At 50.3% G+C, this 27,347-nt stretch overlaps 14 protein-coding genes across 14 annotated transcripts; 7 read left to right on the forward strand and 7 right to left on the reverse strand.

The window, feature by feature from the left end:
• On the forward strand, window positions 1–1,152 carry N7518_004632 (uncharacterized protein; the record flags this gene model as incomplete). Its single annotated transcript, XM_057185559.1, has 3 exons — window positions 1–174; window positions 235–318; window positions 373–1,152. The coding sequence occupies 3 exons, from the start codon at window positions 1–3 to the stop codon at window positions 1,150–1,152; spliced, it is 1,038 nt and encodes a 345-aa protein (XP_057042329.1).
• A 357-nt stretch (window positions 1,153–1,509) lies between these two features.
• On the reverse strand, window positions 1,510–1,698 carry N7518_004633 (kinase-like domain-containing protein; the record flags this gene model as incomplete). Its single annotated transcript, XM_057185560.1, has 1 exon — window positions 1,510–1,698. One exon carries the CDS (start codon window positions 1,696–1,698, stop codon window positions 1,510–1,512), a length of 189 nt encoding a protein of 62 aa, XP_057042330.1.
• An 11-nt stretch (window positions 1,699–1,709) lies between these two features.
• Window positions 1,710–2,988, reverse strand: N7518_004634 (serine/threonine-protein kinase; the record flags this gene model as incomplete). The annotated part of the gene is made up of 3 exons (XM_057185561.1): window positions 1,710–2,050; window positions 2,129–2,700; window positions 2,771–2,988. 3 exons carry the CDS (start codon window positions 2,986–2,988, stop codon window positions 1,710–1,712), a joined length of 1,131 nt encoding a protein of 376 aa, XP_057042331.1.
• Window positions 2,989–3,234: 246 nt separating this feature from the next.
• N7518_004635 (MICOS complex subunit MIC26/MIC27) lies at window positions 3,235–4,153 on the reverse strand (the record flags this gene model as incomplete). Its single annotated transcript, XM_057185562.1, has 3 exons — window positions 3,235–3,873; window positions 3,952–4,044; window positions 4,127–4,153. 3 exons carry the CDS (start codon window positions 4,151–4,153, stop codon window positions 3,235–3,237), a joined length of 759 nt encoding a protein of 252 aa, XP_057042332.1.
• Window positions 4,154–4,367: 214 nt separating this feature from the next.
• Window positions 4,368–6,752, forward strand: N7518_004636 (mitochondrial intermediate peptidase; the record flags this gene model as incomplete). The annotated part of the gene is made up of 1 exon (XM_057185563.1): window positions 4,368–6,752. One exon carries the CDS (start codon window positions 4,368–4,370, stop codon window positions 6,750–6,752), a length of 2,385 nt encoding a protein of 794 aa, XP_057042333.1.
• An 823-nt stretch (window positions 6,753–7,575) lies between these two features.
• N7518_004637 (uncharacterized protein) lies at window positions 7,576–8,457 on the forward strand (the record flags this gene model as incomplete). The annotated part of the gene is made up of 1 exon (XM_057185564.1): window positions 7,576–8,457. One exon carries the CDS (start codon window positions 7,576–7,578, stop codon window positions 8,455–8,457), a length of 882 nt encoding a protein of 293 aa, XP_057042334.1.
• A 529-nt stretch (window positions 8,458–8,986) lies between these two features.
• Window positions 8,987–10,358, forward strand: N7518_004638 (fungal specific transcription factor domain-containing protein; the record flags this gene model as incomplete). Its single annotated transcript, XM_057185565.1, has 3 exons — window positions 8,987–9,352; window positions 9,408–9,441; window positions 9,526–10,358. The coding sequence occupies 3 exons, from the start codon at window positions 8,987–8,989 to the stop codon at window positions 10,356–10,358; spliced, it is 1,233 nt and encodes a 410-aa protein (XP_057042335.1).
• Window positions 10,359–11,237: 879 nt separating this feature from the next.
• N7518_004639 (putative RING finger domain protein) lies at window positions 11,238–12,648 on the reverse strand (the record flags this gene model as incomplete). Its single annotated transcript, XM_057185566.1, has 4 exons — window positions 11,238–11,345; window positions 11,656–11,944; window positions 11,995–12,485; window positions 12,607–12,648. The coding sequence occupies 4 exons, from the start codon at window positions 12,646–12,648 to the stop codon at window positions 11,238–11,240; spliced, it is 930 nt and encodes a 309-aa protein (XP_057042336.1).
• A 790-nt stretch (window positions 12,649–13,438) lies between these two features.
• On the reverse strand, window positions 13,439–15,009 carry N7518_004640 (FKBP-type peptidyl-prolyl cis-trans isomerase; the record flags this gene model as incomplete). Its single annotated transcript, XM_057185567.1, has 3 exons — window positions 13,439–14,368; window positions 14,432–14,866; window positions 14,923–15,009. 3 exons carry the CDS (start codon window positions 15,007–15,009, stop codon window positions 13,439–13,441), a joined length of 1,452 nt encoding a protein of 483 aa, XP_057042337.1.
• A 314-nt stretch (window positions 15,010–15,323) lies between these two features.
• N7518_004641 (putative DNA damage repair protein Mus42) lies at window positions 15,324–18,870 on the forward strand (the record flags this gene model as incomplete). The annotated part of the gene is made up of 2 exons (XM_057185568.1): window positions 15,324–15,378; window positions 15,428–18,870. The coding sequence occupies 2 exons, from the start codon at window positions 15,324–15,326 to the stop codon at window positions 18,868–18,870; spliced, it is 3,498 nt and encodes a 1,165-aa protein (XP_057042338.1).
• A 302-nt stretch (window positions 18,871–19,172) lies between these two features.
• On the forward strand, window positions 19,173–20,726 carry N7518_004642 (uncharacterized protein; the record flags this gene model as incomplete). Its single annotated transcript, XM_057185569.1, has 1 exon — window positions 19,173–20,726. One exon carries the CDS (start codon window positions 19,173–19,175, stop codon window positions 20,724–20,726), a length of 1,554 nt encoding a protein of 517 aa, XP_057042339.1.
• Window positions 20,727–21,366: 640 nt separating this feature from the next.
• zrfD (putative plasma membrane zinc ion transporter) lies at window positions 21,367–23,211 on the reverse strand (the record flags this gene model as incomplete). The annotated part of the gene is made up of 4 exons (XM_057185570.1): window positions 21,367–21,625; window positions 21,678–21,777; window positions 21,838–22,908; window positions 22,959–23,211. 4 exons carry the CDS (start codon window positions 23,209–23,211, stop codon window positions 21,367–21,369), a joined length of 1,683 nt encoding a protein of 560 aa, XP_057042340.1.
• A 438-nt stretch (window positions 23,212–23,649) lies between these two features.
• On the reverse strand, window positions 23,650–25,210 carry N7518_004644 (serine/threonine-protein phosphatase 2A activator; the record flags this gene model as incomplete). The annotated part of the gene is made up of 3 exons (XM_057185571.1): window positions 23,650–24,123; window positions 24,174–24,525; window positions 24,588–25,210. The coding sequence occupies 3 exons, from the start codon at window positions 25,208–25,210 to the stop codon at window positions 23,650–23,652; spliced, it is 1,449 nt and encodes a 482-aa protein (XP_057042341.1).
• Window positions 25,211–25,350: 140 nt separating this feature from the next.
• On the forward strand, window positions 25,351–27,233 carry N7518_004645 (uncharacterized protein; the record flags this gene model as incomplete). Its single annotated transcript, XM_057185572.1, has 2 exons — window positions 25,351–27,067; window positions 27,118–27,233. 2 exons carry the CDS (start codon window positions 25,351–25,353, stop codon window positions 27,231–27,233), a joined length of 1,833 nt encoding a protein of 610 aa, XP_057042342.1.
• Window positions 27,234–27,347: the final 114 nt, after the last annotated feature.

A 27,347-nucleotide genomic window follows, 5' to 3' on the forward strand; every position in this document is an offset into this window, starting at 1 on the left:
ATGTTCGGCGCATTAAATCGCTTCATCGGCCGGCTAGACGGGGAGCCTGGCCAACAGCCTCGCAGCGGCCCCAGTGACAACGCATTCGGTTTCCAGGTCCTCCGCAACAAAGACCGGGATCTGCCTTTAGAGCCATGGTTTGACTTTATAGTTGGTATCAACGGTCATACAATTGTAAGCATATGGGATCATTCAACTCCCCAATATCATAGCTTCGCTCACACTGACATACAGGAAGATCCGGACCCGAACCTCTTTGCGACAGAATGCCGAAATTGCGCTGGGGGAAGCTTGACACTTGAAGTGTGGAGTGCGAAGGTAAAGATACTAAGATGATATCTCTTGATTCCAGCTGATTTTATATTCTACCAGGGTCAACGAACACACACAATCACTCATCCTATACCGCCAACGAACCCCTCGCTCGGCCTCGCGCTACAGCTTGCCCCTCTCTCTTCCACGCAAAACATCTGGCATGTTATTGCAATCCCATCACCTCTCAGTCCCGCATACCGAGCCGGATTGCTTCCTTACTCAGACTATATTATTGGAACTCCCAGCGGGACGTTAAGAGGGGAGTCTGCACTCGGGGAGTTGGTTGAAGACCATCTAAACCGCACGCTGGTCCTGTGGGTTTACAACAACGAATTTGATGTTGTTCGTGAGGTCGAGCTCGTTCCTACCAGGGGCTGGGGTGGCGAAGGCGCCCTTGGTGCAGAGCTGGGATACGGTGCTCTTCACCGACTACCCATTGGACTTGGAGAAGCAGTTGAGGGACCGGGGGAGGTTGTATTCGAGACACGCGAGGACGACACTACTGCCCCAGATACGTCAGCTCCTTCGGGTAACTTCATAGTCCCAGCAAACATGGCAGCGCCGCCGCCTCTAGCCTTCGCTCAAGCAAGAGTTGCTTCGCCATTACAGAGCAGATCGCCCGCCGGGCGTCGTGCAGGGAAATCAAGGTCAATGGCATCGCCCAATAGAGCCTTTGATGATTACTTTGCCGAGGGTGAAGAGAAAAGTCGGGAGCAAGACTATGCGCCGTCACGGCATGGAACTCCTCTACCTCCGCCGCCGAAGGCAGGAGTCTCGCCCTCTCACTCGGGGAGCCCTGCGCCGGAAGGAGGACCAGGACCTACAGAGGAAGAATGAATGATGGCTCAAGAATCCGAAATCAATTTAATATGGAGTATGATGAAATCAAATTATGTCGATCATCGTGAATGCAAGTGGGTTTTGCAACATTCTATATTTTAGCAGGTCAGCGAGTTTGTACTTTAACTTCCCTATAACAGATCTAGCCATGATCAATCTAAGAAGCGAGTGAAGCAGAGGTCCATAGGTAAGCTAGCCGACTTAGTTGAAGCTGAAATCTCAATAATTAATGGATGCATGGTATTGATATGCTTCTTATTTGGCCTGGATATTGCCAACCCACAAACACAACACCAGAGACCATCCGCGGAGTACTAACGATGTCTGGAGAATGACAACGACCACGCAAGATAACTAGACTGTATTGACCTTGGACGAGCCGCTCTCAACGTCAATCTTGCAGAACCATGGATGGGATAAGATTTCCGCAGGTGAAGGTCTTTTCGCGGGATCATATTGCAAAATCCATCGAAGGAGCGCCTTCACTTCGTGAGCTTCCTCCTCATCAAGATCCGGGCATGCCCGATCGAATGACTCTTCCATGGATGGCTCCTCTAAAATAAGCGGTTCCTTTCCCGGACGGACCCTCCAAGCTCCTCATTGAAGAGATTCCTCTCCGGCGTGAAGTAGAGCGAGGATCTTGTCCAACGGCTAAAGAGCTCGTCTGGGAGATCGCCGAGCAGGGTGGTGAGGGAGATAAGATGATCGTCATCTGCATCTACCATATTGGAGTATGGTAAACAGAAGAGTGGCAGTCCGGTGAGAAGCTCAAAGACAATGCAACCGAAACTCCAGACATCAACGGTGTTGTCAAAGGCGTTGGTAAAAATTAACTCGGGAGCTCGAAGACCGCGTGGAGTGACGGGCTTTTTCGGCGGATCGGTAAAGAAATATGCTATCCAGGGCAAGTCGGGTATCAGTATAGATATTCGTCAAGAATAAGATATATATAATCGAAACAGGGAAGACTGACCACCGCCTATATCGGACAATTTGACTTTGAACCCTTCGGTGTAGCAGGTAAATGGTACTAGCGGCTGCGCAACGCAAAGATAAGGAGGAGCCCATTTATCTTGTTTACCGTCTAGCCTCTCTACAGGGGGCGAGATCGACTGGGCTTCCACGTCTTCCTCTTGCCGGAGTAAGTCCTCGGGCGTCGAGTTGACATTGTTAAGAGTGAAGAGCATGTTTCCCGGCTGGAAGTCTCCATGGGCGATACCGTTTTCGTGAAGAAATATAAGAGCCTGTAAGGATTGCTTGAGGATGCTCTTTGCCATCCAAACCGGATAGCGGATTTTCATTTCTTGCTTGCGAGGTTTGAACTGCGGTAGCTCCTCGACCATACTGTTCACACTCGGGCCCATGGGCTCAAATACTAGGCACTTGTGGACGCCATTGGGTCCGCGGTGTTCGAACTCGCCTAGTAGTTGCGTGATATACCGAGTTCCTTCAACTGGTGCGACTTCGGCGATGTGGCGTAAGATTCTTAGCTCGGTTGTCGATCCCGAGATTTGGGACACGAGGATCTTCAGGGCGACATATCCACTATTTCTTAGAGGGGATAAGCAATGATAGTTTATAGCGGCGCGGGTAGAGATGCAGAGAATGAACTTACTTCAGGTCACGGGCGAGCCAAACCGTTGAATAGGAGCCCTCGCCAAGCTTCCGGATGACCTTGTACTGTTGGTTGAAGACATCGCCGAGAACGACTGGGTGATAACCACCTGGGCGGTAATCCTCCACCCACTCACAGGGTGATGTAATATCTTTGAATCTCCGTTCCTCATCTATTGGGCCACTTGATGGCGGAGTGGGAGGAGAAGAGGTACTCATGGCTGCGATGTAGAATTGTGATGGAGAAGACCAAACTCAAGAGAAATCGAGAAGATGTTCCCAAAGAGCGTTGGCCAAAGCCTCCGTGGTACGTTTATGCGCGTCTACATGGACGAGTTTCGGAACTTATGACCGCACAATTCAAACAAAAGGAATCAATCCGGTTATGTCTTCGGATCTAGGAGTTTCTAAGCGTACATATGCAACAAATAAATCCATCTATAGCCCCAAACAGTCGGGCTATATTTAGTGGCCCTTGCTCACCAGCTCTTCCAACTTCTTGCGGGTGTTACCAATCTTTTCCTCCATCATCTGGCGCGCCATTCCGCTGTGCGCAATTCCGGTGTACCAGATGTGCTCCGCGCGCTCACGAGCAGCTAAGTGCTTGTCCGCAAGGGCAGGGACCTTCTTCTCGTACTCCCAAACCAAATCTCCGACATTCCGCATGGTCACGGGCAGGAGGCTGTAGGCGGCAGCAGTACCGAAGGCGAGCGGCGATGCAGTGCGCAGGAAGATACCGCGGTTACGCGAGACGATCGAGCCGGCCATGGCGGCCACGACGACATAGACACCGCCGGGCAAAAGACGCTCGCCGGACTCGGCAGAAGGCGCGAGCGAGGCAACGGTGTTGGTGAAGCAGTTTTCGATGTTGAGGGCCCGAGACAGGAAGTTGTTGAAGCCCTGCTCTGCGGCGAGGGAGTGTGAGTAGAGGAAAAGGCGAGCTTGTCGGACCTGAGCGGTCAGGATGTCTGTCGGGGTGGGCGAAGAGGGAGCTTGTTGCGCAGCCGGCGCAGAGATCGACTTCGGGGTGGCAGGCGCAGCAGGCTGCGAGAGCTTGGAGGTTTCAGGAATGTCGGCGGGCAAGTCATCGTAGATGGGTTTCCGCTATATTAGGAAAGCAGTCGTGTGTCAGACCAAGCCTTTTCAGACATTCAATAGAGCTAGGAAGATATCTGGTCATACATAGTCTCGGGGCTCTTCTGCGAAAGCGGTCTTCTTAGGATACAGAGCCATACCTCCCGCGAGGAGAGTGGCTGCGATCGGAGCCACAGCCCGCTGGGAACAAGTCAACATAGGAACGGGACATTGGGGATCAATTGCATCCAACTTGAAAGGAGGCAGTTATACAAGGGCATACCTGTTGCAACATCGGCCGGAATGACATCCTGAGGGTGTGGGGAAGAGGAGAAGGGGGGGCGAGCTGGTAGTGAGGATGAAGCAAAGTCGTGTTGGAGCAGGACGGGAATTCTTCGGCTCGGCGGAACCTCCAGAAAACTCCGTCATTGTCCGTTCTCCTTGACTCTAGATTTCTTTCGGCAGGGGATTTGTGAATCTGCAATTTCCGATGGTTTTCATCTGCTTTTAATACAGTCTCTACAATGCTTCGCCCTTTGCGACGAACATGGACATGTCGCAAATGCCTACAACTGCGGCCCCAATATCGAGCCTTCGAGAGCGCCGCATCTTCCCCGTCAACGTCGTTCGAGTATATTCCAGTGGATAACAGTTCACCAAGAAAGAAGACCGACGACCATACTCTGCGTCGGGTTTTTGATTCCCAACCGTTTTGGAATGAATTCTCCCAGCAGCGCACGACCTCCGTCCCAAAACGAGCTGGATTGGTCCAAAACCAATACCTGACAAGTCCCGAGGGCTTTAGGACATTCGCTAATGTCTCGCTACAAAGATGCCAGGCTATTGTAGCCAAAGTGCTTGCGGCCTCGACGGTTGAAGAATACAGGGCCCTTGCACGCGACCTCGACCAGCTGAGCGATCTCCTGTGTCGTGTCATCGACTTGTCCGACTTCATTCGAACCATTCACCCCGATCCGAGGATACAGGAAGCAGCCACGCAGGCGTGGGCTCTTATGTTTGAATATATGAACGTTTTGAACACAACCACAGGGCTTCATGATCAACTCAATAAGGCCTTGAACAACCCCGACGTGACATCATATTGGACCGAGGCAGAACGGATCGTGGCACAGATCCTCAACAAGGATTTCTCGAATTCTGCAATTCACATGCCGCCTAATGTGAGGCAACGGTTTGTAAATCTCTCAAATGATGTGAGCCAGTTGGGTTCCGATTTTATGAATGGGGCGGAGCCTGCAAGATCCCAGGTGGTCTTTGGTGCCAACAGCCTCCAAGGCTTGGATCCTATGGTTGTCTCCAAGCTCAAGCGATGGAATAAGAAAGCGCCCGTTCCGACTACGGGGATTGTCCCTCGACTTGTTCTGCGCTCGGTACATGATGAAGAAGTTCGCAAGGAGATGTATATCGCGACTCGAACATCCAGCAAGCGCCAAATTCAGAGACTGGAGGAACTTTTGGTGAAGAGGGCAGAGTTGGCACAACTTACAGGCTATAATAGCTTCGCGCACATGACTCTCGGCGACAAAATGGCCAAGACGCCCGAAGCAGTATCAAACTTTTTGACTTCGCTTGTGTCAAGCAACCAAGGTCTAGTCCGGGAAGAACTATCTAAGCTGCAGGCCTTGAAGGGAGACTCCGCCCTTCAACCCTGGGACCACGCATACTACGTTCACAAGCGCGTTTTGGATTATTCCCTAGCTCGTCGCTCTCGTCACATGGGTGTTGTCAACGAGTTCTTTTCTTTGGGGACAGTGATGCAAGGTCTCTCTCGACTTTTTGAACGTTTGTATGGTGTACGTCTAGTTCCCCATGAAGCATCTCCCGGCGAGACTTGGCATCCCGACGTTCGTCGATTGGATGTGGTGGATGAATCGGAGAACCACATTGCAGTCGTCTACTGCGACCTATTTACACGGCCGAGCAAACACCCGAACCCGGCTCACTTTACTCTGCGCTGCTCGCGCGAAATCTCTCCAGAGGAGATCGCCGAGTGTGCGTCTATGAACGAATCTGCGCACCCGAACGATGGCATGGCCACTGGTGTAGATCCGCAGACTAACACTCTGCGCCAACTTCCAACCATTGCCCTCGTGTGTGATTTCCAGGAACCTCAGGCCAATGGCAGCGGCCAGCCAACTCTCTTGAGTGAGCAGAGTGTTCGCACTTTGTTCCACGAGATGGGCCACGCTGTCCACTCCATCTTGGGCCAAACACCTCTACAGTCCATCTCCGGTACTCGATGCGCCACGGACTTTGCCGAACTTCCTTCCGTGTTAATGGAGAGCTTTGCGACTGCGCCAGAGGTGCTGCGCCTCTATGCGCGACACTGGAAGACCGACGAGCCTCTGTCTGAAAGCATGATGCAGAGCATGGAGCTAGACCGCACTGCGCACGGGTCCATCTACGGTGCCGTTGAGAATGAAGCACAGATCCTCATGGCGCTCGTCGATCAGGCATATCATTCAATCCCAGCCGAAGTCAGCTCAGCCGGCATTGATTCCACCGATATCTATCATCGAGTCTTTTCCGAGTATTCCAGTCTACCCGAGCCGAACAATATCCCGCGCACTTCTTGGCAGGGCTTCTTCGGCCACTTGTATGGCTACGGTGCCACATACTATAGCTATATATTTGATCGCGCGATCGCAAACAAACTCTGGCAGGACGTCTTCTTGTCTGGTCATGCGGCAACTGATCGTGCCGCCGGTGAGCGATACAAGAACGAAGTCCTCCGTTGGGGTGGAGGCCGCAATGGCTGGCAGTGTGTGGCTGGTGTCCTGGGAGACAAGAACCCCTCCAATGCCAACGGACGGTTAGCTGAAGGTGGCGACGAGGCCATGCGTGAGGTTGGCCGCTGGGGCCTCGGGCGTGAAGGCGTGTCTGGATAATGTGACACGAATGTACTTTTATTGCCTTTGACACATAGCTTAGAGGGTTTTGTAAATAAACATATTTTCACGATTTGATTTGATCTTGTGACCGCAATTAAACTAGCATGCATTGGATGTAATGTCCGAGACTAGCCCACAGCTAAGCAGCGCCACCGGTGTTGGCGTTGTCGGCGTTGTCGGTTATGGCGGGGACGGTGATTGGAATGTCTCACTGTCCCCCCTTTGTTTGGTTTATCACGAAGCACTCTCTGTACTCCAGGGCTGGATACCAACCTCCAGATGTCGTTTATTATGCTTGAGAAGTCTTCCAAATAGGAAAGGGAACTAGAAATGATCTTTTTTCAGTATACCAGGCAACTGGACTTCCCAGACAAGCCTTATCGCACGTTTTGCCCTCTGACGTCCTCCACTTGCACTATGCATGGTGGCTTGTTTAGCGGCTGCTATGCGATGATAACAGGTAGCGTCGAACTGGTTGTTTATATTGAGGTTATCTCCTAGGCAGAGCACATGCTAGATCTCAGGGAAATAGATTAATAGACGGTCTGTCCACCTGATCCTCTTAATCTTATAAAGTACCAGGCCTGAGCGTCCAGACCTTATCTTCTTTGTTCTGCAATTTGCAATAAATACGGAGGACCTACGTACGTACTTCGTGGGAATTGACCGCTGTCTCTGACTCGTTGTATCGGATATTGCGGTTTCAGCCTCTGTCCCTGCTCAATCAAACTGATATTTGGCGAGAAATTATTTATTCCCTTGGCCTTCGATCTTCCTCTCTCAAATCACCATTCATTCAAGATCAGTCTACGCATTCAAAATGCCTGATATCCTTATTGTCAATGACAATGCTTCATTCGCTTCAAGCGATACCTTCTCTACCCAAGATTCGATAGAGCAACCACGGACCCCACTCCGTCGAAGAAACACAGTTGCGACGCTCACACGAAAGGTTTCTCAGAGGATAACAAATAAAATCCTCAGGGGCGGCGTTCAAGAACATGCGCTCAGCGAAAAAAATCTCAAATATCTCAATGACGCAACAGATGTTGACCCACCAGATCATGCGATCCACGAGGTCAAAATATACGACCGTATTTACGAAGCCATTGAAGAGGAATGTCCTGTTTTCGACGTAGAAGCAGCTCGAGAGATGCGTCTGCATCAGTCATACTCTGCCTTTTGTCAAAACTTCACGCTATCGGGGACAACACGGACGACCAGGAAATTCGACTTGTCAATGGGACCAGAGTGGGCCGGGGAACATCCGGAGTTTCCTTTAGACGAAACCCTCGAAACCAATGACACGCTTCAATTCCCGAGTTCTCATGTCTATCCCGAACACATAACGGTGCATCAGAAGCCCAGAGCAAGCACAGTCGAATTCCCAATATCACACCCATCCACAGATCTTGACGCATCACACCCAGTGACGACTGTCGAGAAGTCACCTTCAGAATGGCCAGTCACAGACACGCCAAACATCGAGGAAGACTTTGACCGGATCAGTTCAAGCTTTGAGATAACGCCCAACTCCAACTCCAACTACCTCCAACCACCGCCTCACATCATCACCCCAACTGTCTGGATGGACATGCAGCGCATTGAGCAGGAACGCAAAGCAGCTCGACGGCAGAGACTCCTCAATCCGTTCCGGTCGTGGTTTATGGCAAGCCAGCCCCTCGTGGGGGCGGAACGATGAAGTCGTCGAATAACGGGTTCGAATAACGGGTTCTGCTGTCAGACAAAGCACGGCCGGTCTGAGACATCGGTTTGGTTTCAAATTTGCTGGTTGGATTTTAAATGGATTTCCATCTTAATTAAACAATGCATATTTGCTTTTTGCTTTGAATCATATTTATCACGGTGCATAGCGACCTCGGGACCACTGGGGACTTTGGTCCTATTGGCTTCTATTTCCAGCAGAAATTTGCCATTTACAAATTATTATAGCGTAGCATCATTGACTATGTTCTCGATTTTAGGTATTACCAAGATTCGTACATAAGCACTTGACTACCGCAGTCCCGCGGTTCGGCTTTCGCCTCGGAACGTGCCAGCGGAACGTGTCTGAACTGGGGAAACTGATTCCGCACACTTCAACGATTCCAGGCTCATGGCCGTTTTCTTAAATATAGGGTCAATATGCTCAGAAATGGCGTTCTTTTGGTTTGCTTCTACTTAGTATCTCGCTTCTATTGTATCACGCGAGTTCAAAATATAACCACATCATGGCTATCCACCGCATAATAACGGATCCGGTTGCCCTTCTAATTGTCGGAACCCTTCTCTTCCTTGTCTACCTGATATATCAAGAATTCTTTCACCCGTTAGCAAAATACCCCGGGCCGTTTCTCGCCGCCTTCACGGATTTCCACAAGTTCTCTCTGTTCTTGTCTCTGCGGATTGGCCAAAGAATCTTTTCTTTGCATCGAAAATACGGACCTATTGTGCGAATAGCTCCAAACGAGCTCAGCTTCTGGAATGCCGAAGCCGTCGCCCCAATCTACAAGTCCGGAAAGGCAATGGTCAAAAGTCCATTTTTCGACGGATTCACAACATTCAATCCAAATCTGTTTGGGAACCGAGATGAAAAGGTAAGATTCAAACAAAACAAATGTGTTCTCCGCAATTTTCTCACATAGAAACCAGATTCACGCCCTAAAACGGAGACAGATGGCCCATAGTTTCTCTACGAGCTCTTTGACTGATATGGAGTCGATCTTTGCATATGTGCAGTTTGGAGCCCAAATTTGATATTCCATCACAGATGAACACGGGAAATTCAAGCGACGATTGAAGGAAGAAACCTTTGATTTCTTGAGCTACAAAGTCAAATCATGGCAAGAAAGTCTTCCCGAAGCTCTACAGTCGTCCCAAGACGAGCTGGGATCTGTAGAGAGCATTCCATTTGAGGACCGACAGGCGTATCTCCTCAGATCCATCCTTTTCCTACGAGCAAACCAAATCAGGATTATGGTCCTACGTCCTCTACTTTACTCATACCAAATAGCGAAAGCGAATCTCGGCCATGCAGACACTCTCGTCCAACTTGCAACAAACACGATCAATAAGGTCCTCGAGATGGATCGTAAAACCAATCTATATCGCACACAAATACCAATTTTCAATCACTTTCTTCCATCTGCTTTGTGTTCCTTGTTCCTTGTTCTTGCTCACTATTCGCGCCTTTCCACTACGGAGCTCGCTCCGAGTGAAGGTGCCGCCGTGGTCGATGCTATTGCCAATGGTCTAAGCTTACTGCGAACTTACCTATTCTCCCTGTCTTCACAGCGGTTGCTGCGAAAGTTTACTGGGCCACAGAGCCTGATCTCTCATCTTGGGCTGCTGCAAAACTGCAACCATTTTGACAAATTGCTCTTGGAGAAGCTTGATATTGACACATTTACGGGTCTGGACGATGTCGCGCTGGATCAAAATCCAGTGATGGAGGGTAATGATCATCCTCTGCATGATTACTCCAATCCGATGGGAAGTGAGTGGCCTCTTGAATTATCATTGACATCCCCGGTCACGCCCGGAGATATAAGCCAGCTATTTGCTAGCTATGAATTGGACTTCATGGGATTCAATCTCTTATGATCAATCAACTTGTGTTTTGTGACTGTTTCCAATCAGCATGCGCTTGATACTCTTGTATTTCCGCAACACTAGTAAACGACTTTTCTCTGAAATCACAAAAATTCTAGCCCAGGTGCTGATTTGGGTTCTGTGTCCGTAAATATACTAAAAGACAAAAAGCAAAAAAGTGGACTCGCGGGGAATCGAACCCCGGACCACTCCCATGCTAAGGGAGTATTATACCACTAAACCACAAGCCCAGTTTGATGGTAGAGGCCAGCATTTACTGCTATATAAAGGAAAATTAATCCGTAGCATGTCTACGGAAGGGTTACCATGTTCCATACTCCCCCATACTCCCCGATTATCAATGATATACAGTAACATGTCTGTCGCGGTAGACTAAATCCCAAGTCCAATCATTACATGGCACCTATGGATCGTAGACAATCAATCTGATGCAAGGAGAGGCCGATGAACATGTTGTAGGTATGCAATATTCATAACCTGTTACTTCTTACTATGTATATATGCACCGGTTGATCTGAATGCAAAATGACAATGTGTAAAATGTGTATGTACATGGGACAGAGGAAGGAGCAGCTTTACAAACAGACTCTCGTAAAAGACCAGACATGGTTTAATTCCCTGTCGCACGGAGTGAATGTCACTCAAAGGGGGTATGGAGAAATAGAAGAATTGCATAAGGAAAGAAAAAGTAGTGGAACCAGCCGAATCGCTAAAACTGACAGATGAAGCATGGGTCGAAGCACATACCGAAAAACAAGGGGAAAAGGCCCGTTGTATGCAAATAAAAATTGATATGGCGATTCTGCTCATGCGCTGCTTCCAAATCGGTTCGTAAGCCAACCGGCGAGTCCCCCCACACCCTCACCCCGGCTAGACCGACGGTTTCTGGATTCCCCTCCCTCTGGCGTAGGGGACCCGGGTGGTGACATTCGAGTGGAAAGCCGACTCTGCAATGAAGAAGATAATGAGGATCGACCGCTGCGCACAGTGCGAGCAGAACTGCGACGCGGTTGGGATCTCGGCTGCTCAGGACTATCCCGGATCACTACTGGATTCTCAGGGGTGCCTTCTCCGCCTCTGTGAGATATACCGTCAGCTGAGAGTCGTCGTTTTATGGATACGACTCGCAGACTTACGTTGTATTTGAATTGATGCTGCGCCGGCAATGCGGACAAGTGTCATGCTGGGTCAGCCATGCATGGATGCAGTTGTAATGAAACCAGTGAGCGCATGGTAACACAGTGACTTCCAAGCCGAGTTCAACGTTATCCATGCAAATCGAACACACTGCCTTTCCTTCAGATCCCATCATCTCTTCGGTGATCTTCTTCTTCGGCAAAGCTTGGACGGCAGCATCAGATGCTGGCGGTGCCGCAGTGCTAGGCCCTCCAGGATTATCAACCAGTTGTGTGATGACTCGGTCGAGCTCCTCCTGCGAATAGACTGCATCCCCGCTTCGACTCATGTTGAGAAGGGCAGACAATATCGAAAGAGCGTGTGGGCTTGCCGGGTTACGACCTCCACGCGAGCGTCGTGTAGTTTGTACTCCAATATCAGCACGAATGGCGTCCATGATTCTAGATTTGATTAGTCTGGTAATAATGCAACATACTAGCCAAGTACATACTCATTTATGTCTGTCGGGTTGCGGTTGACAGGTTGCGGCGCATCTGCATTGCGGGGAGAGAGGCCTGGGTGATGGCCTGTAAGGTGGTCGTCCTCGAGCCAGTCGGGAGCGGTAGAGGATTGAGGATGGAAGGGGTCCTCTCCAAATCCCCTGTATCCACGGGCATTTGGCTCCATTAAATTTTGAAAAATTGTGTCAAAGCCGTGCATCATCATCGGAACCATAGGGTTCGGGCCATCGTTGCGCTGACCAGAAGGCCTTCCGGTCTCAAGTGTCGCGCTGCTGAATGAGAAGCGACCGTCCGGCGATCTGTATGTGCGCAAGGAGGAAAATGGAGGAGTAGCCCTTCCGAAAAGCCCAGGGCCTTGCTGTTCTTGCGTGTCTTGTTCCCACGGATTGTGGTCTAACCATGGGCTAACACGCGAAGGCGATACGGAGTCCGCACGGCGTGAGGGGGAGCCTTCGGGAGATATTTCTGGGGGGATTTCAATCTAGAGGAAGCGACAGTGTCAGAATTAAATAAACCAAGAGAGAAAGTATTCGCTGTACTATTTCTGTGAACTCCGATTGACAATGTGGGCACGTCAAAAAATCACCATCCTTAGTCCAAACCCCGCCACAGGCATGGCATAACATGCGGTCGCCAGTGTCCATGTCGCAATACAGACTGATAATCACCTAGGGATTATGAGACGTTGTACAACGTAGATGTTATGATTGAAGCTGATAGAATCGATAAGCGCCAGAACAGTCACGAGTGCCTTATCTGCGGGGAGCTGGTCACAGTCGGCTAGATGGCCATATTTATCGGACGAGGAAGAACAGGAAGAACAGGAAGAGATGGGGGGTTAATATATCACAGATGGTGGTGAGCCAACGTGTAAAGACAAAGGATGATTGGAGTGATTAATCGAGTGAGCCTTGGAGGCTCTGGCCGGCGGCTGGAAGGAGGCAATGACGTTGATCAGCAAATCGCCGCCATAGCCTAAACAAGGCAAAGGGAACCGTCAACCATGGACTTGTATGAAACAAAGAACACTCTAGGTTTCATACAAAAATAGAAAACCATGTGTTTGGCAGCCTTGTCTCCTATTGTTGCTCTTGTTTCAACGCCTGGTTCCATATCGGGGAATCTGTCGCGACGCAAGGGCCAGGAGGCGAGGTATACAGCTCATATTATTCAAAAAGTTAAGCATCCTTTCATACCGGAGAGATTAAGACTCAATCATATGATCAATTCGTAAAGAAACTAGTACAAAGTGTATAATAAACAGCAAAAAATGGTCACTTTTTCCATGCAGGGATACAAATTCCTCGCGATCATCTCATCCCTGCCAAATGCAGTGGGCGAGTGAACTGAAAAAAGAGACAGCAATGGATATCACAGATGCAATTCAATCAGTAACCTCAAAACACCCCGAAACGGATGACAACGTCGAGCAATTTACTTGATCTCGAGGAGCTTAACGTCGAAGATAAGCTTGGAGTTGGCGGGGATGCCGGGGAGGGCCTTCTTGCCGTATGCGAGAGAAGGAGGGATGGAGATACGACGCTCACCACCGACAGCCATGCCGGCAACACCGATGTCCCAACCCTTGATGACCTCGCCCTTTCCGAGCTTGAAGGTGAAAGGCTTGCCCTTCTTGTTAGAGTCGAAAACCTTGCCGTCCTCGAGCTTGCCGATGTAGCGCATAGCGACAGTGTTGCCACTCTTGGCAGCAACACCCTTTCCGAGCTTCTTGTCGTCCATCTTGACTCCACGGATCTCCTTAACGCCGAGAGTGCCGGTGGGCTTGTCGCCGGAGGGGGTAGGGCCCTGCTCGAGGTTCTTGGCGAACTGGACCTTCTTGTCGGTCTTGGCCTCCTTCTTATCATCCTTCTTGTCCTCCTTCTTAGCATCCTTCTTGGGCTCAACAGCGGCGGCATCGCCGTTGTTCTTCTTGAGCTTCTTCTGCTGCGCCTTAGTCAAGGCGGGCTCCTCAGCCTTGGTAGACTTGGCCTTGTTGGCCTTAGCCATCAGATCGTCGAGGCTGACCTCATCCTCAGCAGCGCGCTTGTTCTTGCCCTTCTTGGACTCGACAAGCTTAGGAGCCTCGTCCTCGCTCTCAACCTCGGTGATTCTAGGGTCCTCAATGTCATCAAGGTCATCGCTCTCATCACCATCCTGCATGGCCAAGAGATCTTCCATGTCAAGCTCATCCTCATCGGGAGACAGGTCGTAGTCATCCTCCTCCTCATCGTGGCCATGGTCATGGTTGTGTTCATCAAGACCAATGACGTAGTTACCGGTTAGGAAGACAGTGTGGTTACCGGTGACCTTGAAGAACACGGGCTCACCTTCGCAGATAGTGATATCTAGGGGCTGTTGGTAGTTCTATAGAGGTATTAAACGTCAAGATTCAACCGATTGTGAAACTCAAGAGGGTGTTCGCCTTACCTGGCTGGGGCTGAGGGTGCAGATAACGCTCTCATCGAGCTCCAGGCCCTCCTCAGACTCGGAGTCCTCATCGTCAAGGGCAGGACCCTTACCCTTGATGAGCTTGGAGATGGCAGCCTTTAGGTCGAAGTCCTCCTCATCGTCCTCCTCCTCATCATCTTCCTCCATGGCGTCCTCGAGGTCCTTGAGGGCGGCAGCTGCCTTGAGCTTGCGGGCCTTCTCCTTGTCGCTAGGACCACCGTTGGACTCCTCTTCGTCATCTGAGTCCTCTTCATCCTCATCACTGTAGTCCTCATCATCCTCGTCATCCTCATCGAGAAGACCAGGAGGACCGCGAACAATCTTCAAAGTGGAACGGGAAGGCTTGCTCGAGTCCTGGTCATCCTCGTACTCTGGGGCCTCATCGGGGTCGATAGCGGCCATGCTGATGCGGAACTATATTTAATGTCAGCACAAGCTATTAGCCAATTGATGATTACAGTAAGACTGACCGAAGCAGCAGCGTTGGGGACTGCTTGGACCATGGCACCGGGAGGAACCCGGAGCGCATAGACTGCGACAGGCTGAACAGCAGACATTGTGAGTAAAATAAAGTGCCGAAGGTGAAGAAGATCTAGTTCAAAAATAGAATGAACCACGTGGAAAAGGATGTGGATGGAAAGGAAAGAAAAGAGAAAAGAAAAGATGCTCCCAAGCAACAGATACGGCAAAAAAATTGGAGAAAAAAATATTGATCAATGAGACCAACGAATCGTTCACCGCTGGTGTATTGCCATGAGTGACCGCTTCCTCGAAGCTTGGATCCACGTGATGGTTGCCAAGCTTCGCGCGAAACGGCAACATCCTTGTCTTTACACTCTCTTCTTAGTCATGATGGTAGTTGTAGCCCAAAATGGGCTCCCGTCATGAGATCAACTCTAGTGCAGTGCGCAAACGCATTGAAAATCGTACGTTTAGTCTAAATATCAGTTTCCGCTTTTATCTGACCATGTCTAGATGAATTTGACGATGAAAGAGGAGAGGAGTATGAGGCCTCCAGCTTCGGCGGGTTTGGGGACTACATGCGCCGGAAAAAGATGAAGTTGCAGAATCTTGACGCAGAAATTCGAGCATCAGCTGGTGATTGCCCGCCAATATTCCGTGGTGTGGTTGCCCATATCAATGGGTACACTCAACCTTCCCTGCAAGAGCTGCACCGTTTGATTGTCAGCCATGGGGGTGGCTTCCTTCAATACCTGGATGGCAAGACAGCAGCTACTCATATTATTGCCACTGCTCTGACCCCCAAGAAGCGTGAAGAGTTCCGCCGCTACCGCATAGTGAAACCTACGTGGGTGACAGACAGTATCAAAGCAGGACGTCTGCTGCCATGGGATGAATTTAGAATAGTAGACGAGGGTGAAGCGCAAAGAGTGCTCAAGTTTGATAATGGCCGGTTTATCAGCCAGACGAATAGCCCTCGCGCAGGTTACAAAGACCAATCGAGGTCTAGCAGGTATAGCTCTCAGCTCAGAGATATGAGCACAACAGAAGAAGGCATCGGCTCTTCATCGAAGTCTGTGACCCCATCTATTCGGTCGAAAGCCTCACATACGATCACACCAACCATGCCGAGCCAGCCATCGCAGTCGGACTATGGCGACTTCCCTAGCTTCACTATGGAGAACGAGGAGGAATATCATGACCCTGAGCACCAACAAGCACTAGCCAGTGATATAGCACAATCTACGATACCACATCAAACTCCCAATTCAGATCAAGTGCCCACTTCACCAGATCCACTGGTTGACCTCGAATCAACAACCTCGCCTCTCGACCAAACAAGTCCAACAAAACCCGCTTTAACTTCTGAAGAATACAATGCGCAGCTCCTGTCCGACCCAAGGATGCAGAAGTCATCTGTTGTCAATCCAGAATTCCTGCAGCAGTATTATAGGGAGTCTCGCCTGCATCATCTGTCAACCTGGAAGGCGGAGCTGAAAGCCCAACTGCAGGCCGCAACGCAGGAAAATGCACAGTCTCAGAGATTGAAAAAGAAACTTGTGCCTGGATCAAGACGGTACATTCTACACGTGGACTTCGACTCATTCTTTGCAGCTGTCTCAGTTCTAAATCATCCCGAGCTCCGGGGAAAGCCTGTTGCTATCGCCCATGGCTCTGGATCAGGCTCCGAGATTGCTAGTTGTAATTATCCTGCACGTGCTCGCGGCGTCAAGAATGGGATGTGGATGAAAGCTGCTTTGCAATCATGCCCCGATCTCAAAGTCCTACCTTATGATTTCCCTGCCTATGAAGATGCGAGTCGCAAGTTCTACACCTCGATACTTGCCATCGATGGTATCGTGCAAAGTGTCAGTATCGACGAGGCTTTGATTGATGTCACAAATTTATGCGTGGAAGCTGGCGGCTCAGACGGAAAGGCTATATCAGAAGGATCAATCTATCGCGAGCAAGCCAAAGCGGATGAAATTGCGCAAGATTTACGCGATTCAATCAAAGAGAAGACCGGATGTGAAGTCTCTGTCGGAATTGGCAACAATATTCTTCTCGCAAAAGTGTCTCTTAGAAAGGCCAAGCCTGCTGGACAGTTTCAATTAAAGCCAGATGCTGTTTTGGACTTCATTGGAGATCTCACTGTTCGTGATCTTCCCGGAGTGGGCAATAGCATGGCAATTAAACTGGAAGAACTGAATGTGAAGTTTGTCAAAGACATCCGAGATCTCCCGAGGGAGAGACTAATATCTGGTCTGGGACCCAAAACTGGAATGAAATTGTGGGAATACGCCCGAGGAATCGACAGAACAGAAGTTGGCGATCAAACCACGAGGAAATCTGTTTCGGCCGAGGTCAACTGGGGGATTCGATTTGTCAATCAGGACCAAGCAGAGGACTTTGTGCGTTCTCTGTGCGAGGAGCTGAATCGAAGATTGACGGAAAATCTAGTGAAGGGGAAACAGCTCACTTTAAAGGTCATGCGTCGATCGCTAGACGCTCCACTAGAACCCGTCAAGCATCTCGGTCATGGAAAGTGTGATACATTCAACAAGAGCGTCGCTCTTGGTGTCGCGACCAATGTTTCAGAAGTCATTGGGAAAGAAGCAATATCGATGTTGAGAAGTTTCAATTTTTCACCTGGAGACTTGAGAGGTCTGGGTGTGCAAATGACCAAACTTGAATCAATCAAATCTGGCCCTTCAGGCCCCGAGAGCAGCCAGCGACAACTCAACTTCCAGAAGTCTCCGCCTCGCCAGAAAGTCATTCCAGATGCGGACCCTGACGAGCTAGAGAGTCCGCAAAAAGATAACTCTGTTCGTATTCAATCAGATCCAATACTCAGCGATAGTGCCCACAAGCCACTCAATATCTCGGGGACCCAATTTATTATGCCCACCCAAGCGGATCCCAAAGTCGTTGCCGAGTTGCCTAGGGATATCAGATCAAGGCTTGTTGCACAAGCAAAGCCGCGCCAGGATTCTCGCTCAGGGTCTCCATGTCCTCTTCCCCGTGAAGCACGACAGCCTGCCCAAGCAGACCTCCCCCCTCAGTCTCAGCTGGACCCAGATGCATTGGCGGCATTGCCTGAAGATGTCCGCCAAGAAGTATTGGGTTATTATAACCACCCAGCTATCAACGCTGCGTCGCCGCTCGTGCCGGTACCAGAGTCGCGCCCATCAACATCTGGTTCTCTCAACTCGAGAAGGCCAGTCTCACCACCCAAGAAAAGACGTGGCCGCCCGCCCAAGTCGGCAACGATTGCGAACAAGCCTAAGCCTAAGCCTCTAAACCAATTTAGCTTTGGGTTCGTTCTTCCACGCCCAGCAGCCGTATCTGCTAGTCTGGACGAAGAGGCCTCGTCTAGACAAGCGTCACCAAATGTCGAAGAGCCAACCGAACCTTCAGCCGAATTCCTTGCTGCTTTACCTGAAGATATCAGACAAGAGCTTCTTGAAGAACAAAAACGCACCCGCATGCAACAGCGCTCGCGAGCTACTGAAACCGCACAAAGACCTCCATCTAGGGATCAGGAGGCTCCTCCTTCTGCACCAATTGCTGTAGAGAAACTTTTACCTCTACCACCTCTCCCTAAACGTCCCGTCTTTACATCACAGCGTCTGTCCCAATTACCAGATCTGCGAGATGCTGTTGGCTCATGGCATGAAGTCTTTGCGGCTGGCGGCCCATACAGCGAAGATGTTACTTCGCTATGTACATATCTGTCCAGCGTGACATTGCAAGAGAAAGATGTGGATAAGGCTGTTTCAGTGGTGCGCTGGTTGATGTGGTTGGTCGGTGAGCATTCGCAGCAGCAGAGGCCTAAAGAGCCACAGGGGTCTCGGCCCGAGGGAACTATAAGCTGGGAAGAGGCTATAGAGACCATGCAGAATAGTGTTCAGGCGGCTCTGGAACAGAGAGAGCTTCCCCCGGTGGACTTTTCGTAAATGATACCCAAATGTCAGACATAACATCGTTGACTGTATATATTTAAATGAGCCTAGAAAGGTCAATAATATATGTATGATTTGTAAGATTTGTACAACTACGCTATATACAGCACACACCAAAGCCGAAAGATGTCACGTCTCCGGAGAAGGGAGAAAAATCCAAGAAAATCGAGGGTTGAAGATGATATGAAGATGAGGATCAAGGTGGAGTCGTGGTAGCGTGGCATGCCCCACATCTCCTCCACCTCCGAAGTTATCTTCTACCCCGTGTCTTCGACCTTTCAGACAACAAGCCCGTCATGCCGCCTGTCACCGATGGTCAGTTCTCCTTCAATATCGACACATTCTATGTCGCCGCGTCGGGAGGACAGCTTCACCGCCGTGCAGCGCCAGCTGAGATCAAAGCCCTTTACGATACCGCGACTACCGACAAGAGCACACCAGACCACCCAGGCCATTGGTATGAAGCGCAGCTCCTTCACTATGGCCTGCCACCGTCAAAGGTCAAGGCGACTGCTAAGATGAGGCTCTTAAAGGCCGTGCAAGACGGCGCCCTGAGTGTTCCCAAGGAAAGCCTCCAAATCGAAAAGAATCTGAAGAAGGAATGGAAGAAGCAGGATTCGGAGGAACCAGCAAAGACCAATACGAAGACCACAACGACGAAGACTGTTACCACCAAGACTATTACGGTTTCTAAGACGGTTGCGTCCAAAACCACCGAGAGCAAGACTACTGCGTCCAAAGCCGCGGCCAAGCCTGCAGCCGTCAAAACTGCGGCTCCCAAGGCTGCTACGTCCAAAGCTGCTACCTCCAAGAAAGATCCCGCACCCAAGGCCACTGCGGCTAAAACCGCTGCGGCCAAAGCTACCACGACCAAGGCTGCTCCTAAAGCCGCGGCCAAACCTGCTGCTGGCAAAACTGCAACTGCCAACCTAGCTACGCCTAAGGCTGCCCCCAAGAAGGCTACGGCGCCCAGGGCCGCTGCCCCCAAAGCCACGACAGCCAGAAGTGTTACCTCTCAATCTGCCCCAGCCAAGAGAAAGAGGGCCTCGAATGGCGAGGAGACAGCCGACAAACCACAGACCGCCAAACGCCGCGTGTATGGCAAAAAGGCCCAAGACAACACAAATATGCCCACAAACAGCTACCCCGAGCCGAGTGGATGGTCTGAGCAGCCTGAGCATCAGGATGCGCCTCCCTCGTATGAAATCGCCTGCAGAATGGTAAATATATTCTCCCTCATTCACAAACGCAATGGATACTTACCTAATATGCCTAATCAGGACGGAGAACATCCCTATGATGCTTTAGATGACCAGATGGACATTGACGGTCCGAACGAGTTTGGTTTTGGCCATTATAGCGAGTCTGAAACATGCTCAGAGCCACCATCTCCACCTCGAGCCCTGAAAAACACCCTGGGTCTTCTCAATGGAACGTACGAAGTTCGTTCCCCCCGTATTGAGTGCGAGTGGCCGGACGCTGTTCGCGGGGGAATCTTCTTATCTCTTCGCCTTAATGGGAATGAGATATGGGGGACATACGAGCTCGGGGCGTTTAAGGGTGTACTGTGGATGCCACAACGACCCATGAGGCCCTCCTTTGACAGAATTCCGTTTAAGTGGCGTGGGCGGGAGACCGGTGAGGGTGAGATGAGCTTTGCAGATGACCAGGATGGTTGGATTGAGTTTTTAGGTAATGGTGATATTGTTGGGATGATCAACTGCTATGGTGATGTCCATTTCCGAGGGCAGCGGATTGATAGTTCTGTCCGGACAGCCAGTGATCTGCGGAACGAATGGAATCGCTACAACGAAGAGGAATATGACCGAGAGTGTAGGGGTCGATGGTGAATGATCCTGAACTGAAAGAAGGCATGGGGTCGAGGAAAACCAGTGCTAGCTAATGGATATCTTGATTAAATGATGCCCAAGTGGTCTATTTGACCCTAGTTCAAGGTAGTAAGTCAAAATCCTCCCTGGATGGCCGAGTGGGTGAGAGACACGAAGTCATCTGATTGCTGGGTGAAACATTGATCACGGGTGATACCGCATTGGGAAACCCAGCAATGGGGAAACTGGTCAGGGTTCCGATCCTCGCCAGGAGTAGTTGGGGCACGGATTTCTTTTTTTGTTCCTTCTCCATGTCAGCCCTTCACTCTTCCTTCCACTTATCTCGTGATATAGCGGTGGAGTAGCTCTTTCTAACAGGATATTCTGATATCATGGAATGATCATTGCCTTTTGTTTGTTTTCAATTGGACCCGTCTCAGGGAAGCCACGATGTTCTCATGCACTTGGCACTGGGGGTTACAATCAACCCACTCTGTCGGTACCAATCTCTTTTGCTATATAAACCGAAAAGCATTATATTCCCGCCACCGACTAACGTTCTATATCCAGGCTCGCACCCCGAAATCTAGACCAGTTGCGATTCTATCAACGAAGGAATTCGACCAGAACACATATTCCAGAGCATCTACACCCGCAGCGTTTAGGCCCAGGCACCGACGATGCTCATGCAGAAAGCACCCAAAAATACCAGGATGCAGGCATAAACCCTTCTCTTCCCACGGAGAATACGCCAGCTCTCGTCACTGAGAAAGTCTTCCGACATCAACTCCACCAGCGAGGCAAAAATCAAAAGTCCAGCTGACATGGCATTCATAACACCGACAACGAGCAAACCAACCTCCGAGTCGGGACTATAAAGTGTATGGGTTGCGAGGCCAATAGCTTGCCCGATTGGAGTCCTAGTCTTTTGTCAGCACCATTGGGCCCAGAGTGAGTGGGGAATTAACTCACGTGCATCCGTACGCAAGGGACATGATCCAGGGCTGGAGTTGCTTTTCTGACCAGGGAAGTGAGGCAATGCGGGATCCAAGCGCCAGGCCTTCAAATGTTTCTGTAGTTGATTTAGTCAAATGCACTGCCCCGATCAAGCAGGCGAATACGGAGAACTCACGATGAAATACAATTGCAATGAGCAGAATCACAAAGTCACTGCCAACCGACACACTGAGTGACATGCCGATGAACACGCTGTGGAAAAGAATGCCCATTTCAAGAAGGTAGACCTGCATGGTCTCTTTCTTCTGCTTCTGCTCCGGGGTTAAGGCGAAAGTATCGTCGCGACGCTCTACGTCTGTCTGGATAGTCCCGTTATCTTTCTCGTGATGAGTTGGAACATCAGGCGCAGATGAAACTCGAACTATATCTTCAGTCCCTTCGCCCATTCGATTGATCGCTCGGCTTATGCTCGCGGACCTTCCAATTAGCGGACCCATATCTCGCAAATGTCGGCCATCCATTCCAACGGAGTGCGAGCGCGGCACTATAGAGTGGTCGAGATACTCAGGAACACCGAGAGTTGGAATTGGAGGTGTCCTTGCATCCGCAGGGCAGGGAGCTGGCCTTTCGGCTGGGACCTGGTTTCCTCCACGGCAGATACTCTGGGCTGGACTGAATACCATTTCGATGACTGTAACGAGGAATATGCCACCCAAGGCAATGGCACCCGGCATGGCTGGGTAGTCCTTTGTCCAGAAATTAGAGAGACATGGGTCTCCCAGCGAAGTAAATGCGGTCGGAAGGAGATGCACAAATGCCGTGGCGACGAGGACACCCGTTCCAAAATGGGTGACGAAGAAAAGGAACGCAGGTGGAATATGCATTCGTGGAAAGCGAGTTGCAAGGATAGGGAATGCACACGCAATGCTTGAGGTGGCCAGGATGATGAAGAGGGCCGCAACGTGCAAAGGTAGGTCGTATGCACCGCGGTCACCTCCCTGAGCACAACTTGATCGTTTGACTGGCTCTGTATACGGCATTACAACAGGTGCTTCCAGTGTGAGAGCTTGCTTTGGCGTGAAATACCGTCTCAGACTATCGAAGGAGATGACTGCCGAGACAAGAAGCACGGAGAGGAGCCACAACGCCCAATCTTTGATACTCTGATACGATGGGAAAACATTGCTGTTTGGATTCAGTCCGTCGTGACCGATTCCGATATTAGTAATTTGGGGAGCGAGACGTCCTGTTCACTTGTTAGAAGGTTATTAATTCAGAATATATGCTTGTTCATACCTGACATTGTCAGGGACGCCTCGCACCCCGCGCCAAGGTGATTGCCTGCATCCTTTGCCTCCAGCGTAGGAATGCCCTTCCAATTGGAGGTTCCCCACAAAGTACCCGGACCAGACTCATCGTCTTTCTTCTCGCGGGTGTTTGAGATGCCATCGAGGTCTTGGCGGGTAGTCAGGTCGGGAGAAAGGAAGCGCGGGCTCTGGTTCCACCCGTCGTGCAGCAAGGTGTCGTCAGTCCGAGATGGGCAGTTCATAGTGCTATTTGAATGATGTTTCTAACTTCGCTATCTGGATTCAGTTTAACAGGTGAAAATTATAGGCAGCACTGATCCCGAGGGCTTGGCATGGGGTGGACTCCGTCCCGACTTTTCTTGGCAGTCGGCTATGAAATCATCGCGGCTCAGGCAACCTCCGGTATTGGCCGAACTACGAATACCGGAGACAATATGCTGGCGTTGCAAGGCCTGAGAAATCCATGACGTGAAACCGAGGTCACTAAAATGTGTCCCAGAACGATGGGTCTGGCGAGGTTCCAAGGTTGATCCAAGACTACTAATGGACTGACAGGACCTCTAGAGAAACAGCCTTGGAGGGTCAACGTAGGGTTGATAGGTGCCTGCAAATTGATACAGGAACTAGTTATTACAGGAGCACAACAGTGCACATTGATATTCGTGTTCTTTTTCTTATGGTCATTTTGCCCAGGGAGCCTTGGTATGCACATTGGCACTTCCATCCTGTGAAGGCGGAGGCCGAGACTGAGCAGAAAAGGGTGCTCTGACGGGTGACATGGGACCTGGAGGCATCCTTGAAGTATCTGGAAGAGCAGAGGGAACTCTGGTCGTACCACTAGGCATTCCCTCTCTTCTCGTCCCAGCCCATGGGCTTGCTGTCGAGCCCATCGGAGGAACAGCTTGCGTGCCTGCGCCGGGCTTAGCCCAGGGAGCCTGGGTACCAGCTCCGGGCATAGAACGGGTAGCGGCAACAGACGGGTGGCCAGAATCCGGCGCAATAGGGCGTGACTGAGGACCAGATGTGGCATGAACCGTGGAGGGGGGTACAGGCGCATTTGGATCATGGTCCCAACTGAACAAAGATCCGAAAGGGAAGTGCTGTACCACGGGGAATTTTGAAAGAACTTCCGCGTTGTACATCTTGATCATTCCCTGGTGCAACATGTCAGCGTGAACATCCCCACTGATTAAAGATTACGAACCTTATTGATCTTTCCCCAGCCAGCTCGAATGCCAGAAATATCGAATAACATGGGGCTGTGCTCCCAGAATGGGCCTCTCTTCACATCATAAATAAATCCAATAGCGGAGAAATATAGATTACTTTGGCGTTCCCTTTCAACAATCTTTGCATTGGCTACCCCAGCTGGGTCAGGTGCATTAAGTAGTGAGCCTTCTTCGGGAGTCAGGTCAGTATCATTGATTGCAGGCGATAATTGTGCGGATCCAAAGATATAAGGGACAAAGGAATGATCATCAAGACCCCAGACGCCGTGGGAGCCAGCAGGCTCTAGGTTGTATGTCTTGATGAGTAGTCTGATAAGCTCCAGGTATCTGTGACGACAGTCAGTAGGGGACGAGGCATATCCGGCGTGGTAGATTCTGGGTAGACGCACGGATAGATCACCCCAACCACGATAGCTCGTTCCTCCACACCTGGATCGGCCTTGGGAAATACATTCAGCTTCCATATTCCACCTAGGAAAGCTAGGAAGCTGAGTTCATGACCGGTACCATAGTCCAACCGCTGGCCACTTCCCCAGCTGCCCAAGAAATATGATTTCAACTCGGTCTCCGCTGTTGCGCTCTCACCCGATGATCCCCTATCCAAGAGGTCGGCCGGTAGGCATTCCCTCAGCAGGTCGGATGCGCGACTTTCGACCACCTCAGACCATCTCCGAAAGCTTATATTTCCAAACCTCCGCGGACCGGTATCTGGTGGGACCTCCTGTATGATATCTTCTAGTTTCAAGAGAAGTTGCTGCAATTGTCGGATCGGAGCAGAGTATTGTATCGCATCGCTATTGAGAGTCCAAGTTTGTATAGTGTCATCGGCAAGCTTCAGTGGAAACATAGATCGGTTGAGTTGTAGTATCCACGTCATGATATCAGTATAAGCTTTCGATGTCAGGAAAGCCGATACATCTTGCGAGTCGTGAATTTTTTTGTTCGGTTCGATAAATACGTGCTCTGCAGAGTCCAAAGTGGCCAACACACGAATAGCCGGGGCGTAAGCCATGTTTGCTGAGAAAATCCGAGGTCGGAGTGGGATGAGGAAAGAAAGTTGGAGGGGAAGCGGGATGTTATTTGCGGCTCCACCAGAGCTCTTCCCTCACCGCGTGTTGTCATTCTTTTGAACTTCCCCACGCGTTTTTGAAGATGGCGCCAAAAAGATCCACCCATCGACATCGATCTACCGATTACACTCTTGGACTCTTGAATAATATCAATGTCCTCGGGCGCAATTCCACGGATATACAGGAACCTAAAAGGCGCCGCCGCACCACCGATGCCGATGTCTATGATGTTCCTCTCTCCCCTTCTCCGACAAGAGCTCGAAAGACCCCTCAAACTGAACCGAAAAATACGAACCGGTTGAGTCTGAGAACCCGTAAAGTGCCTAGGCCATCGCCACCGGTTTCACCCCCCAGCGTTTCTGAAAACGAAGAAGACAACGGGCCCAGCAACGACGAATCCGGGTCAGGCGATGACGAGTCCCAATCAATTCAAAATGGACCCGGCAGCAGTTTAGAAGAGGAATTGGATGATAACTGCGACGAGCTTCAGCCTGAGGCTGAACATGATCCGTTACCCGAACCAGTCGATCTGTTCCCAGCCGAAGACGAGGATCAAGCTGATGGTCAGGTTGGATACGAAGCTAGAAGTGCACAGAAAGATGCATCCGGGGACGGATATGGATCTGAAGGAGAAGAAGAGACAGATAACCAGCCCGGAGAGAAATCTAGAGATGCACAAGACAATCCATCTGAGGACGAATCCGAAGATGAAGATGACGAAGATGATGAAGAGACGGATGCTCATGCTGGGGAGGAAGCCATATATGCAGAAGACAATCCATCTGAAAAGGACCCGGAATATGAAGATGATGATGATGATGATGATGAATATGAAGAAGAAGAAGAAGAGGCAGATGAGAATTCTCCCGCCGAAGTCCAGAATCATTCAATACCGACCCAGCATATTGCAAATGCAGACACACCCGACGTGCAGATCCCCGAAAGTATACCAAGAAACCAAGGGGATGGCACACATGTAAGTCGCGTGTCAAAAAATACTCAAGAATTCCAGAATGCCTCGTCGCAGCTTTTGGAAGTACCAGAGTCACCAACAATCGAGCCATCGCGCCCAAATCAGGACCATCGCAGCGCTCGCTCCGATATCTTCACGTGGCTGACCGAGACCACGAAAGAATCTGGTTTCAAGGAAACCTGGGACGAACTTCGCAAGATAAGAAAAATTCTAAAGGCCCAAGCTGCTCCCTCTACAAAAGAGCATTTTATGGGCATCGTAAAGCTCATTCAGCGGCTACGAGGTGTGTTTGCAACAATGATCAATGATCCTGCTTCGGCTTCTTCCTTGAGAAACCAGTGCAGCCTCATCGCCAGCAGCATCTTTAAAGAGAATCAGTGGATCATTTACACCGAAGCCCCAGAGAATGAAGATGATGGTGCCCAACTGGTCAATCAGCTCGAAGCCCATATTGTTCCCCGACTGATTGACCTGGTCATACTTGGATTCAAAACCTACAGGACATTACATGATCGGGTGGCGCCACATTTCCGCATTATCCTGGATTTGCTTTGGGGTTCCTGTGATAGGATATCTTCTCTCGTCGAGGTGAATTATGATATTAGTGCGGGCGTGGTGGCTCATTCTAAAAGAGCGATGCGACACGTGAAGGCTCTGAAGGATGCACTGAAAGACGGCCGGCTACGTGAGACACCTCATCGCATGCCCCAACGCCATCTACCATATCGGCCCTTTGAGTTGGAAGAGGTCGATAGCCATATCTCCTGTGGACGGTGGACCCATGCAGAGACGAATGCACTCCGTGAAGGTTTACAATTATATGAGGGTAAGACTTTTCATTTCTCACGCTATATGCTATTCTGACGGTGTCAACAGGGGAAGATCGATATATTGATATGAAGTGTGACAACGCAATCGGCGGTCAACTATCCGAGCGCATCCTGCAACATATCCATGGCCAAGCCGTCAAACTCGGGTTGGACGATCCATGACCTAATTGAGAATTGGGAGAGACAAGATCGGGAGTGATATTAGCGGCATTGTATAGTAGGCTCGATTTCAATACCCTTTTGCGAGAATGGAGTTCATAGAGACCAAAAGTGTCG

Source organism: Penicillium psychrosexuale (assembly GCF_028828465.1).
Source record: "Penicillium psychrosexuale strain IBT 29551 chromosome Unknown utg000003l, whole genome shotgun sequence".
NCBI classification, from domain to species: Eukaryota; Fungi; Ascomycota; class Eurotiomycetes; order Eurotiales; family Aspergillaceae; genus Penicillium; species Penicillium psychrosexuale.